This window comes from Ceratosolen solmsi, unplaced genomic scaffold, assembly GCF_000503995.2.
Source record: "Ceratosolen solmsi marchali unplaced genomic scaffold, CerSol_1.0 scaffold41, whole genome shotgun sequence".
NCBI lineage: Eukaryota > Metazoa > Arthropoda > Insecta > Hymenoptera > Agaonidae > Ceratosolen > Ceratosolen solmsi.
The window spans coordinates 5,848,520-5,864,019 of record NW_011948424.1 but is presented as its reverse complement, the minus strand read 5'-3'; the positions used below and the strand labels follow the sequence as shown (position 1 = coordinate 5,864,019).

At 27.1% G+C, this 15,500-nt stretch overlaps 3 protein-coding genes across 7 annotated transcripts in view; all 3 read left to right on the top strand.

Annotated features, from left to right (window-relative positions):
* Nucleotides 1-487: 487 nt before the first annotated feature.
* Nucleotides 488-3,418, top strand: LOC105362736 (lipase 3-like). The gene is made up of 8 exons (XM_011500223.1): nt 488-673; nt 1,388-1,586; nt 1,844-1,958; nt 2,203-2,449; nt 2,567-2,725; nt 2,809-2,893; nt 3,033-3,175; nt 3,263-3,418. The coding sequence occupies exons 1-8, from the start codon at nt 488-490 to the stop codon at nt 3,416-3,418; spliced, it is 1,290 nt and encodes a 429-aa protein (XP_011498525.1).
* A 6,888-nt stretch (nt 3,419-10,306) lies between these two features.
* Nucleotides 10,307-13,480, top strand: LOC105362735 (lipase 3-like). Its single transcript, XM_011500221.1, has 8 exons — nt 10,307-10,507; nt 10,943-11,141; nt 11,219-11,333; nt 11,631-11,877; nt 12,153-12,311; nt 12,405-12,489; nt 13,036-13,178; nt 13,267-13,480. The coding sequence occupies exons 1-8, from the start codon at nt 10,307-10,309 to the stop codon at nt 13,420-13,422; spliced, it is 1,305 nt and encodes a 434-aa protein (XP_011498523.1). The 3' UTR covers nt 13,423-13,480.
* A 1,482-nt stretch (nt 13,481-14,962) lies between these two features.
* LOC105362604 (lipase 3-like) overlaps nt 14,963-15,500 on the top strand; it is a 13,000-nt gene continuing 12,462 nt past the window's right edge. For 3 of the 5 annotated variants that reach the window (XM_011500075.1, XM_011500074.1, XM_011500073.1), the window contains exon 1: nt 14,963-15,458. In XM_011500075.1, the coding sequence (XP_011498377.1) occupies nt 15,415-15,458 (44 nt within the window). In that variant the 5' untranslated portion in view covers nt 14,963-15,414. The remainder of the gene's footprint in view (nt 15,459-15,500) is intronic. The other 2 variants (XM_011500076.1, XM_011500077.1) reach the window with 1 other exon arrangement.

Sequence of the window (15,500 nt, the reverse complement as noted above, 5' to 3'; positions counted from 1 at the left end):
TGAAACATATTGAAATAAATACAATGCAAATATGCAATACTACCGTTATATGTAATACAGTATATATATATATATATATATATATTCATATTATTTGATTTGTATTTTATTAAATATATTATATAATTTGAGTTTTATAAATTTTTTTCAAATATTTTACAATACCAATGTGTATAATAATATTTCTTGTTCTTGTTTTTTTTTTTTTTTAAATAATTAATAAAATATTTATGTAAAGGCAATTGAGGTTATATTTATTATTGTTTCAGATTTTAAATAATTATAACAACTGTAACTTTAAAAAGATTTTAATAATATATTCACAGCTTTAGTGTACTTTGGATTTAATACCATTGGATTAGATAAATTTAATTCAAGGTAGAATTATATTATAAAGCATGGATTAATTTTTTAATTTTAGATATAACGACGTGTATATAAAGTTCTGCGATGCGATTAAAGAATAATGAGCTACTTTAGTGGAAATATGGCAAAAGTTACATTGTTAATGACATTTTGCCTCGGCGCATTCGTAGTAACTTTAACACTCGCAACTGACAATTTACAAGATTTTAATAATCTAAATATTTCCTCATTCAACCTACCAAATCATACAATTATAAAACAATTATTAGACGTTCATGGCAATAATCTGTATATTGACGATAGTATAGTAAGTTTACATTATTTATAATTTACAAATTATAGTTTACATTTATTTTATGAATATGAAACAGATATATATTATGAAAGAATATGTAGTTAATGCTTTAGAATAATATAATAATGAAAATATAATGTTAGAATGAGACATTACAGTTTTAATTTTGTGTGAAAATAGATTACTAACGAATGTAAATAAATACTGGTTTTTTCGTAAATTCTCAAATAAAGTAGATTTGTAAATTTTCAAATAATTGCAAACTAATAAACACATTATAAAATATCAATAAAAAATTATAATAAAAATATTATTTTAATATAATTGAATTCTTGGATTTATTAATTTTTAACGATATAATATATTATTAGATTTATTATAATTAAAATTTCTTATATTTATTATAAGATTTAACGACGAATGAATTTCATTGTGATTTCTTCAGACTTTCTTTTTACATCAATTTATCTACAGATTTTTAAATCAAGTGAAATTGAAATTTATTATATAAATTAATAAATTAAATATTGCCTAATTATAGGAACAATTAATATAAAATATTTCCTATTTGTATGATAGGAGAATTTATTCATTATTCGAGTACCACTATGATAGACGAGAATATATATATATATATATATATATATATATATATATATATATATAAATACTACACTTAATTTATTCAATTTTTTTTTTATGCTTATATTGAAATTGATTTTTCAGGTAGAGTTTGTAAGTCACTATGGATATAGAATTGAAAGTCACACAATCGAAACAAATGATGGTTACATTTTGCAATTACACAGAATAACGGGTAACAAAACAAATCCAAACCCAAAAGGTAAGCCTGCTGTACTTCTTCAACATGGGTTATTGAGCAGCTCCATCGATTGGGTAATTACCGGTCCAGAAAGAGCTTTAGGTAATATGACAATTTGTTATTTTATATTAATTACAATTTGTAAGCTCACCTACTACATACATGTTTACAAGCTCATACAATGAACATTCAAATTAAAATAATTCTCTTACCACATTGCAAACGTATTTGAAAACTAATTATTATTTTCCATTATTGTTTCTCATACATTTTTCATCGTTTGAAAGATTTGCCATTTAATATTCCCACAATATTTAATAATTTTATATAAAATTTGATATTTTATTTCATCTATTTAGGATTAATTCTCGCTGATGTCGGTTACGATGTATGGCTTGGAAACGTCAGAGGCAACGTGTATTCCCGTAAACATAGATTTCTATCTGTTAATAATCCAGATTTTTGGAATTTTAGGTACACTTTTAATTAAAAAAAAAAAAAAAAAAAAAAAAAAAAGATTCGTTGTTTCAATCCTATATTTTATATTAATAATTACAACTTGCAAACAGTTTGACATTTTTTTTTTGTCAAAAGTATCATAAAGTTTTAATCCTCTTTTTGCTATAAAAATACATGTATAATATTTCTTAATTAAATTAGTTTATATGAAATAATAATAATTGTGATGTTTTTTCGTCTTGAATTATAATTTATATAGCTGGCATGAAATTGGTATCCATGATATTCCAGCCATGATCGATTATATTTTACACACAACTGGACAGAAAAAAATTTCTTACGTAGGGCATAGTCAAGGAACTACAGTTTTTTTCGTCATGACTAGTGAATTACCTGCCTACAATGAAAAAATTCACGCTATGTTTTCACTTGCGCCAATTGTCTACTCTTCGAATATGTTTAGTCCAATATTGCAATCATTGTCGCAAAAAGTAAACCAACTGAAGGTTTGTCAAATATTTTTTACCCACTTAATTTTCTGCTTATATAAGCAATCGTATTTTATCTATATTTTAATATTAATTTGACGAGTAATTAATAAAGCACATTTAATAATATTATAGTATATAGCAGGATTAATTGGTTTTTATGAGCTTAAACCTTCCAATAAGTTTTTTCAAAATTTTAAATCTTTACTTTGTAAAGAGACTGCAGTTGTACAACCAATGTGCAAAAATCTTTTGTTCATGATTGCAGGATTTGATTCAAAACAATTAGATAAGGTACAATGCCACATTGTAATTTTTACATTTCGTAACTTTACACGACGATCTTGTAATGTCTTTCTACGATTTAAATTTAATAGGCAAAGCTTCCGTTAATTTTACGACACGTGCCTGCCGGAGCCAGCGTTAAACAAATTATTCACTATGGTCAAATTATTAAAACAGGTAAGATAATTCATTATCATAATTAAATTTACATTTTACCTAAGTATTATATATGCATGAGTTATATTCCTCTGTGTGTAAGTTTTTGTGAAAATTCAGTAATGTCAATTTTTAATATAGACACAATATAAATTTGTAGGAACCTTTAGGAAATATGATTATGGATCTATTGGCAATTTAAAACGGTATGGTAAAGTATTTCCACCATCATACGATTTAAAAAATGTAAGAGTGCCGGTTGCTCTTCATTACAGCTCGAATGATTGGCTTGCAAATATTAAGGTACGGTATCTGTTTAATTAAGATAGTATAAAATTCGATAATAAAATCATTTCTATTAATCTAATTTGATAAATTAAATTTACAAAGGATGTCAACAAACTATACTCAAAGCTGCCAAATAAAATTGGAAAATTCTACGTGAAGTATAAAAAATTTAATCATATAGACTACCTCTTTGCCAAAGATGTGAAACATCTATTATATGATAAGATTCTAACATTGATGTCAGTATACGAGAGTTGATATCACTATCATATTTCTAGTGATACAATTAAAAACAATAAAAATGTGTTAACATTTATTATATTGTTTACAAATCCTTTAATAAATCGAGTTAATAAGAAAATTTAAAATTTTTCCTTTTCATTATATAAATTTTTCTTTACATACATAATATATATACACATAATATATATACACACATATATATATATATATATATATATATATATATATATATATATATATATATGAATATATCTATTGATTCATGTAAATTAAACAGTAAATTACAGCAATATTTTCTATTGAAAATTCTCCCAATTAAGCGTAACAAATAAAATTTTATCATTTAATTACACTAAATACGTATTTACAAGTTCATCTATAACATGAACAATCAAAATATACAATAATTGAATCTATCGAAATTTTGTTGTTATTCCAACGAATTAATAAATCATATATATATATATATATATATATATATATATTTATAAAAAAATTCCGATCCATTTGGAATATTGCATACGTTGACTATGCATTATATTTGAATAAAACAAGCATGTTTATTTAACGTATTAACTAATTTCTTCGTTTTATTCTGTAGTTACTTAAACGCGTAGGTAGTCAGGTCAGTTTTATGTAATATTATTATTCCTCTGTATTTTTATAGCTCAATGAAGACTGTTGTGATAATAATTTTATTTTAAATTTCACACGCTATATCTTACCGCAATGAGGTTTTTACTACGTTTTAATTGATATCGAGCATAGCTTAAACAATATTCTTTATAGAAGATATTATAAACATAATAAAATTTAACCGTTATTCTATCTAAAAATTACCACTTTACTAAGTAATTTAGTTGTTAGACTAGTGTAATGTTAGACAAGACAAAAATAAAATTGAATTAAATTTTATGCTTGTAAAAGGGCCGCAACTTTTTAAACAAATATTTTTCAACAAACTTTTTAAATTTATATTTATTTCTTTAATTAGTGACAGTGGTAATAATAATGGAAATATATCTTTATGATATATATATATATATATATATATATATTTATATATAATTAATTATATAATTTATAATAATTTATAATTTAATTATCCAATAAACAATCAATACTTTCTTAATGTATTTATTCGAGGCAAAAAAACTTTAACTTTCAAAAGACGATATTCCATGCGCTTATAATCATTTAGAAATAATACAATAAACGAATATTATCGTTGATGATCACATATTTACCTTAAAAGATAATCAGCATATCAAGAAAATATTTTCATAATGAAAACAAATAGTAGCGTATATTTACTATGTAGACAAAGTAAAAGCTATATCTTGTTTATAAAATATTCGATCACATCTATTAATCACAATAAAACGTATTCTTACAATAATAATGTAAATGTCTAATGGTATTGAATGGAAAATTCAGATCTCTACTATTTCGAGAGTAATAAAATATAAAATATACAATTACTATTATCTGACTATGGATAATAAATTATTATAAAAGGCAATTTCTATTCTTACATTTGATCAAATAAAATTTGCTCGTAGAGAGCTGAATTCGAGAAATTTATTTATTTGTAATTTTTTTTTTTTTTTTATTCAATATTTTCAAATAATTTTTTCCATCTACTAGTTAAAAACAAATAAAAACATGAAATGATGGGACAACGATGAAAATACATATTAATTCGAAATTAAAAAACATCAAAATAAATGCAAAATTCCAGTAATTAAAAATTCATATGTTAGTCGATCGGCCATGATGATTTTCCTTTTAGCTCGTGTAAAAGCAAATAAATTTTAATATCACATGAATAATGCATTTTATTAATTAGACGATATTTTGACAGATATTAAATGGCTGTAAGAACGATCGCAATTGCTTAAAAGTCTTTAAATATTGTTCAAGTGTTATCAAAAAAACTTTTATGGAATAGAAAAAACAATAATGCATTGTAAAGTATTAAGAATTTCCAAATAATATTGAATGATTTATCGGAGTAAATCTTCAACGTAAAAATAATCGAATATTTTTACATCGTTGTATGTGTATCCATTTATCAAAGAATCGAGTTACTTTTATATTAAAGTTTATATATAATTATAATTTCGTGAACAATGATTGTGAAAAACTAGTGGGGTGCATTATGTATGACTATACCACGTATTCGAATAGTCAATTAAAACAATATTTGATTAATTTTAATTGAAAGAAGAAGTTTTTTTAAAAGAAAATTGTTTCAAAGCAATATGAACGTTGTAATGTGATTTCTATTCTGAACAATGAAAAGCAAAACTATTGAATTGTCAAATAAAGAAAAAAATCAGAAGTAATTTAATATAATTTTTAAATTAACGTAAATTGCAACATTATAAATAATATTAACCAATAATGCAATAATAAATTATATATAATTAAATTAGTATGGTATTTATTACTTAAAGATATAAAATATTTATTCGATAGTCATTTTTTAAATTTATTCGTAATTTTGAATTAATATGCTTATTAGGTAATCCTTTATTTAATTAATAAATTTATCTGAAATACTACTCTTTTAAACTTATAATGATTAGCTGATTTCTGAATATCAATTTGATGAAAATCAACTTTCATCTACAACGATGAGAATATAATTTTTTTTTTAATCATATTTTATTTTATTTTATTTTATAATAATTATGGTACAAATATATGTATTTTTGTTTTACAATATCGAATTTACATTATATCATTGTTTTCATTTATTACATATGTATCCTAAATTATTTCATACACATTATATAAAATTGGTGAAGTTTTTGGAAATATTGTGTAAATTATTTCATAAATGTCATAAATAAGTGTTATACGTTGGTTATAAAGGTTTTAGCAAATTTTTATTAACAATTGTATAAAAATAGCTTAATGTTTTTGAATAATTTTATGATCTAATTAATTAATTTACTCATTAATTAGTTATTCTGTTCTTAATACGAGTTCTTCCGACTATTATTTTTGTTTCTCGTTTCAATGACACATTTCATTGTCAATTGAAAATAATTTCCTGTTTGAAATCAAGTTATTCACGTGTATTGATTAATAACAAATATTTGTTAAGAATTTTATTCTGGGTCTTTTTTATCTTTTTTTTCTTTTTTTACTGACCTCTGCGATAAAAGAATTACTAATGAACTATGTATAATAAAAATGAAATACATCAATTGTAATTTATAATTAAAGAAACTTTCTTTTTATAAAAATAGTTAATAGAAATATATGAAAATTGTACCTTGAAATTATGAAATTGAAATAAGAAACTAATCATTTTCAATAGTTAACAGAATAATACAATATTAAATAACATTTTTATTAATGATAAAATGATCTTTATTTATTATGAAATTTTACGATTCTACAGCAAATATTAGCATAAATATATTTACTTTCTTTTATCACAGTTTTACTCATATACAAGAAGCATTGATGTTTTTAAATTTTAATTAACTTATAAATTTATTCATTTGTGTTGTCTTAATAATTTTTTGTTTATATATTTTTTATTTTTAAGATCCGTTCAATATACTGATATAAGTAAAATTTATTATTTTATATTATATAGTAAATTATACTTGAATACTTAATATTTTATATACTAACGTTAACTAATTCTGCAAATTGCATAATTAATTTGTCATAGTTTGAATTAAAAATCGACAGTCGAATACCTACAACAATATATATCGATCAAGTTATTTAAAAACCATGTTTCTAATTCTTATCAAATAGGACAAAATAATTGAAAAAGATTTTAAGATTGCCATTACGTTTTGTTTTTCATTAAGAATATCAATTATATAATATTTTATCGCCGAAAATTTTTAAATTCTTCGTAATATAATAAATTATTTTAATTTGATTATATTGTTTTATAATCGAAGACATTTTTCAAAGTTCGTTTCTATCGAGTATTATATATTCTGTCATGTAATAAATGATAACAATATTCAAAAAGACCGAAATTAATAATAATTCATAACAATCTATGAATCAGTGTGGACGACTGATCGATTGTACTTTGCAAAAGTTTATGATTCTAATATTATCAAACGATTAATCGTAAATTACAGCTTTATTATTTATTCTATTACTACTGATTTATTCAAATTTTTTACTTTCTTTTCACCAGCAAAATCAAAGCGGATCAGTGAAATGATATTTATCAAATTGTATTAATAGTCGTCTTCAATGGATTCAATGTATAAATCCATTGCATCTAATAGCGATTTGTACTTCTGTTCTTTAGAAATTTTTCGAAATGCAAATTTCAATTCTATTCTAATTTATATTCTAAGGCTTAAAAAGTTTCAAAATTTATCCAAATATTAATTTACAGTAATATATTACATATAATATCAGAATAATAATCGGCCGTTAGAGCACGAGTAAATAGAGCTTGGAAAAGTATTTTACTATCTTGAAAATTGTACTTTCGAATGAAGATTTTACAATTTGCTACAAATATGCATTCGAGTCGCTTATTTCCTATTCGTAATTAAAATTCACGTTACTTGTATAAAACAAATACGCACTTTACATATTCCTTTACATGCTAATGTCAAAAGTACCGAATGTTTATCTGTGATTTTATGGAAACGATGGAATAGACTTTTTCAAATTCTTCCATTAAATCTTAATTCCATTCAATTTAATCTTATACTATACTACCTCTATACTACCAATCTTCACAGTCATTTATTAAAAAGTAATCCATGATTTGCTGTTGATGTGCTCTGGTAACGTCAATATAACCAAAACGGAACAATAAATGCACGAACTCCTGCGACATCGGCGGCTGCGCGTACATTCGTCCTCGATTTCAACGCGACGCCAATGCTAACCGAGAGGTTAGAACATCCTTAACGTAGACGCGTGACCTGGACAACGGGAAGTCGGGAAACCGCAGAAGTGCCAAAGTACAAAGGCGACGCGCGCGGCTAAACCTCCTCAACCAGTCCTGGCAACTCGGCCAATCCTTCCGTCTTTGTTATTTAATGGTGCCGAGGGAAGGAGCAGCTTACCGTAAGGCGACACTGCTCTCCACGTCCCTCAAACCTGCCATCCTTGCAATTTCCCTTCCCGCCTGCCCGGGCCGCGCGATAAGGATCCCCGGCGCAATAATAATTTTTAATTCGCTGCTATTAGGATTAGTCATGTGGCTTTATTGAATTATTTGTTAAATGGCCACGCGAATCACGAACGAGCAGCCATTTAATTTCCTATCAGAGATCAACTCGTTGTTTTGGAAGTTTTGTTGTTTCGTTGTAATCGACGAGCGGAGAGGGCGAGTCTGTTCTCTCCTCCTCCTCCTCCTCCGCCCGCCCCCCCCCCTCCCCTCCCCTCCCCGCCCCTCCGCCAAAGCTCGAGCAAATGAAGAATTAATTTCGTAAAAATTAACGTAGTATAAACGGTGTTTTTATTCATTCCGTACTTCGTACTCCATTCCTTCCCTGCCCTTTCATCCGCTCTTTCTTTCTCCTTTTCATCCGCTAGCCCGCCTAATCGCCTTCCAACAAATGAAATTACGGCATCGTATGCTCCGTAAGCGTAACAACAATGGAAGTGTCAATTAAAAAAATATAAGTTAAGCTTTCGTCAACTTCTCAAATAGTCGTAGTCTTAAAAATTGTGAACATCCATATTGATTGTTACATGCAAAGTTTGAGCTTTTGTAACCTGAACAATTTTAGTGGCAAAAAAAAGCTTTATGCAACTCTAACGTAATTTAAAAACTTAATTCTATCTTTAAAATTGCAAACAATTTATTGAAATGTTTATAGATCAAATGTTTAGAAGATAATAAATTAATCTGATTGCTCAGAAGAAAATGGTAAAATTAGTTTTGGCTAATTTCGCTAATCATTCGAAGAATATATGAACTATCGATTGTACGCGAATTATAATTAATTTATGCATTATCGCGAAATAATGATGGCGTATTAAAAAATAATTTTTCGACTCGATTATGATAAATGCAATCGCACAACGTAATAAATTTAAAATATTAAAACAGTTGTCAAGTCTGCAATTATCTATTTGTATTTATCAATTGAACTTTGTCTTTATCGTTTTGAACATTCATTTTCTTTTTATAAAATATAGAAACTCCTCTGAAATATAAGACATCGCTTGTTTTCCACGAAATACAAACAGATAAGCTTTAGAAATAATTTCGATACGATGTGTGCTAGTGCTCGCGTGCATGCGTGCATGCGTGCAGGCATGCGTGCGTGCGTGCGTGCGTCAGTGCGTCAGTGCGCCAGTGCGTGCGTGCGTGCGTGCGTGCGTGCGTGCGTGCGTGCGTGCGTGTGTGCGTATAGTTGATAAGAAATTAAATTTGGATATCGTTTAAATACGTTGCTGATTTACCAGTTTATTTCTGTTCTTAATCTGCTTACCGGGGTAATTTAGATTAAGAGTAAAATAACAGAATTTTTATTAATATGAGTTATTAATGCACCTTAGCATACTTCGATATCTCGGAAGATCGCAACACATGATTTTGCCTATAAAAGTTATGTGAGAAAGACGATAAAAAACGATAATATACATATGTATTTATAAGGAACTGATAACATTGCCGTAATGCCTATATGATTTCTTAATAAATTGAATTGGGAAATGTTGAATTATACTTCTATATATTTATCAACAAAATCAAATCAATCCGCATTTGATTGATTACAAAGAGAATTTAAATTGATAAGAACTCATAGCATCAGTGATTAGTATTTCTGTCAACATTGTTCAAAGATGTTAGATATAATAAAAAGTATATAAAGTCGCACGACAATAGTTACGGCAATGTTATATTTTACTTTTTTTTTTTTTCGATTATTTAGTCAAGACATGGAGAAAGTCTTCGTCATAGTGACACAGTGCTTAATTACATTTGCAGCAGCTCAAATAAGCAATGAAATTTTACCTCCAGGAGCTCTTAAAGCGTCGGAATTGATCGCACTAGACACCATATTACCAAACGATCTAAATTTTACTGAATTATTAGAAAATCTAGGGAGCAATCATCACTCTCATACGCGTTTCGATGTCGTGAGTGTATTTGCATACTATTAAAAATTCTTCTATTAAAATGCATAATTCACATTTATCTAACGCATCGACTGTATGTGATCGTAACTCTCGAGAGGCTCGTAAGTTTTTTTTTTTTTTTTAATATTTTTTCATCCACGAAAGTCTAAGTAAAATTTTGTACATTCGATCGATATTTATAAAATCTTCAAATCATTATAATCTATATCCAATGCTGATTAATGATTAATGCCATTTTTATTATAGTAATTCATTCCAAATTGAATGCCTTTTTATTATAATAACATATTTAATTGAATGAACGAATAAAATTTTTATATAAAAATTACTAAATTACTATCCAATATTACAAATCATATATTGCAATGACTTTAAAATAATCAAGAAATTTAACGAAAATACGATTGGAATTGTGACTTTCGACATTCATTTTAGGTACAAATTATCAAGTCGTATAACTATAGTGTGGAAACGCATACAGTACAAACAGAAGATGGTTACATTCTTGAATTGAACAGGATAACTGGTAGGATAGATAAGCCTAGTCCTAAAGTCAAACAGGCGGTACTCCTACAACATGGATTACTATGCAGTTCCATGGATTGGGTACTCGCTGGTCCCAAAAAGGGTCTTGGTAATTATTTCAACGCTAATTTCATTTCATATGAAAGTTTATAAGCCTTCAATGTAGCATGTAAAACTTTCACGCAGGTTTCATTCTTTCCGACATTGGCTACGACGTATGGCTGGGAAATGTTAGAGGTAGTAGATATTCTCGAAAACATAATCATTATACAGTGGAAGAAGCAAAGTATTGGAATTTCGAGTAAGTAATACAAATTTATGCGGAATAAAAAGAAAATTTCCTAAAAATTTATAAAATCCAGCCGTTTGATTGGTTATACAAGATGTACGGATTGAAAATTGAATATTATTTGATAAGCATTAAAAAAATTACAAAATATTTTTATGAAATATTGTTATTAAATTTTGCAGTAAAAGCTTTTGTTGTAAAACGTAAATTCCAAATAAGGCAATATAAGCTATTGTAAATTTTTCTTAGTAATTTAATATAAAATTTATGCATTAAATCTAAAATTCGTTTTTAATTTTGATTTTTCAGTTGGCACGAAATTGGTTTGTATGACCTACCGACGATGATTGATTATATTTTAATTGAAACTGGCCATAAAAAGCTGTTCTACATTGGCCATAGTCAAGGAAGTACGGCATTTTTTGTAATGGCGAGCCTCCTTCCGGAATATAATGATAAAATTCATGCTATGTTTTCACTTGCACCGATAGCATTCTGCTCAAGAATGTTTAGTCCTGTTTTCCAATTTCTTTCGCGGATTATAAAGCCTGTTAATGTAGGTTAAATTTTACGAATATTCTAATGAAATTTTTACATTATGTATTTTATATATTGCACAATGGGATTTCAAGTACAGATAATAATGTACCGAAAGAAAAATAATCTTTTTTTTTTTTTTTTTATTTATTTTTTCTTTTCTCTCTCTCTCTCTCTCTCTCTCTCTCTCTCTTTCTCTCTTTATTATATTTAATTTGAATTCTGAAAAAATTTATTAATATATAAACACACGCGCGCACGCACACACACGTATATTCGTATATCACATTGCAGTTAGTAGCAAATTTTATTGGTCTGTATGAATTTAAACCAAGTGATGCATTTTTCACAAAATTCGTTACGGAGCTTTGCCAGGATAATTCAGCTCTTCAACCAATTTGCATGAATGCAATATTCTTAATTACTGGATTTAATTGGGATCAGTTTGATACGGTAATTTTTCAAATTTTTTATTTGCATACTACATTTTATTAACCATTCTTATTAATTTTGTTCTTCTTCTTTTTTTCTTTCAACTGCTATTAGTCATTGCTACCTGCAATTATTTCAAATGTTCCGGCTGGAGCTAGTGTCCGACAATTTATACATTATGCGCAAATAATAAAATCAGGTAATTAATATTAAACCATTAATATTATAATATCTTATAATTGTTATATTATGACATTAATGTTTATAATTAATACGAGGTTAATGATTTAAAATAAAAAATCATTCATGGACAGCGATTATTAAGCGAAAATTTATTGATTAAAAAAAAAAAAAAAAAATGTTTATTGCAATACATATGATTATACTCTTATGAATCTTCAAATTCTATTTGTTTGTCTAGCAGTTCTATATATATATATATATATATATATATATATATATATGACAAATAAAAAAATTCTTTGCTGTGTTATGAAAATATTAAATTTACTTTTCTAAATACAACAAATTTTTTGATTAACTTAAAAATTACTCAAACAATCATTTAGATTATATAAACAAATGTTATAAGTTTTTATTGAAATATAGTTTGTAGTCAATGTAAAAAATAATACGTAATTCACGAAAAACATTTATTCATTTAACTTATGTATTAGATGTTACGTTTGAGGATTAATAATAATTATATCACATCTATTTATGTAAATATTTATTTATTTCGTAGGATATTTTGTGCAATATGATCACGGATTGTGGGGAAATATTCAAAAATATGGTAAAGTTGGGCCACCAACGTATAATTTAAAAAATGTTAAAGCACCGGTTTCTTTACATTATAGTATTAATGATTGGCTTTCGCACCCAAATGTTAGTATACATTAAATATAAAACGATTCTATTGCCAAACGTTCCGTTTCCTGTAGAAATAATAATTTTCAATTATTTTTCATTTCAGGATGTGCAATCATTGTATTCAAAGCTTCCAAATCCGATTGGAAAATTCCGCGTTGTTCATGACAACTTTAACCATCTTGATTATCTTTGGGCGAAAGACGTAAAAATATTACTTTATAATAAAATTATTAGTATAATGTTACGCTACAAGGATTAATAGTAATCTCAATACTATAATTTTATTTATTTAAATAAAAAATATATTTAACATGATACTAGTCGAAATTGTTGTTGGAATATTCAAATTATGTAATGACGTTTCAATATTTAGAAAAATATTTTTCAATACGATAAATTAATATTTATGCAGTTAAGCTTTAAATATACTAACAAATCTCTCTCTCTCTCTCTCTCTCTCTCTCTCTCTCTCTCTCTCTTTCTTATAAATAATTATCATCGTTTCACTTTGAATAAATAAAAAGTAATGGAACTATTTTGTATTTATTGCACACGATAAAAACAAATCTCTCATTCGGTCTTATATAAAGATAATATAATATAATTGTATATACGTCAATTTGGAAATATTTTTTTCACTCAATACATAGATCTATATATCTATTATTTTATCTATTTAAATTGTATTTTCATAAATAATGTTGTAAAAAGTCATTTAAATCATAAACTGAACTACAGTTGCACATTTAGTTTCTTTGTAAGATAAATGAACAAGGCATTTAATTAAGTATTTTAATCGAGTAATTATATGTGCATTAAATAATATTAAAATAACAATTAAAATGTAAATAAGAAATCCACACGTTTTTCTTATCAAGCCATGAATTATCGTTAACTAAAATCTTAAATATTGTTTTAGACGTAACGATTGCCATTCATTATAAGATGTAATTATAAGTTTGTAAATTTGTAATGTTGAAAATAAAGTTCGTAGAAGTTTTAAAATTAATTCTAAAATAATATATTTAAACTATAGCTTGTCGAATATCTACTATATCCGTAAAATGAGAAAGAATCAATTTTTTTCCGACAGAATTCGTACGATGCTTACTCTATTAATTACAAAATTAATAATTACTTTAATATATTGTTTATTAATATATATACTTTTAATGTAAATTATAATTTTGACAAGTGATTATAGCTGTTGTATTTATCAAATGTATTTTCATGTTCTTCTTTATTTAATAAGGATGTATTTTAATCTAGACATGAATATGATTGGCATTACATTTACTGATATAAATGAATATAGAAAATCAATGCCTCGGAAGGCACAAATTGCTCTCGAAAATCCTAATTTTATAAAAATAAAAGCAAAACTGTCATTCTATAATGTTTTAAAGTGAATGTCATTCGATATCTTTCACGACATCTCAATTAAATGATAAAATAATTCCGTTATTACCATTTTACATAGATTGCGATTGGCTTTTCAGGCGCTGATAATATAAATATAAAAGGAATATAAATTATATATTATAGAGTTGGACGAACATTGCAGTATCTTAGATACGTCGTTGTTACATGTTCATCCAAGTGTATAACTAAGTGAGTTAGTGTTTGCAATTATAGCTATCAACTTTCTAAACTGAACCATAAATCATTAGCTCCTACGACTTTCCAAACTCTCTTGAGCGCTCGATATTAAAAATCGCACACATTTTCGAAATAAAGAAGAAGGGGAATAAGGCGTCCTTTCCTCAAGTGAGTCAGAGTCGTCAGTCGGAGCACGGAAAGCACGCCGAGCTTGCAGCTCCTCACTTACACACATGGGTGGCCGCGGGCTGAGCGGGCGCTCGACTTTAATTGCCGATGCGTATGAATAATGCAGGAGGGGCTGACGCGAGTCGACGAGTACGCGCGGACGCATTATTATTGTTAACTAGAAACGCGGTATCGGAGGCGGTTAAGTAGTCAGGGTTCACGGGGTCAAGATGCCGCGCGGAAACGAGCGCTCAGTCGACCATTGCGAGGTCTAGTCGAACGCGGCTGAAGGCGAATCGCGAGCTCGCCAACGCGCACACGCACACCCACACACGCTGCTTCAAGGTACCCAGAGTATTGGCGATTCGAGTATTGGGGCTCATCGGGCTCCGAACCCCATTTTGGGTTCCGAAAATCTCAGTACCTGAGCTGCGAGCTAGCCGTACTTGGAAATAAATGTTGGACTCGTGCCGAATCGCTGCGAATGTGGAATTCCTCTGTGCTCTGTGTTCAAGTAGTCTATCCTAGGTTTCAGTTTAATAAATCATGAAAACTAATTGCTTTTCCTCT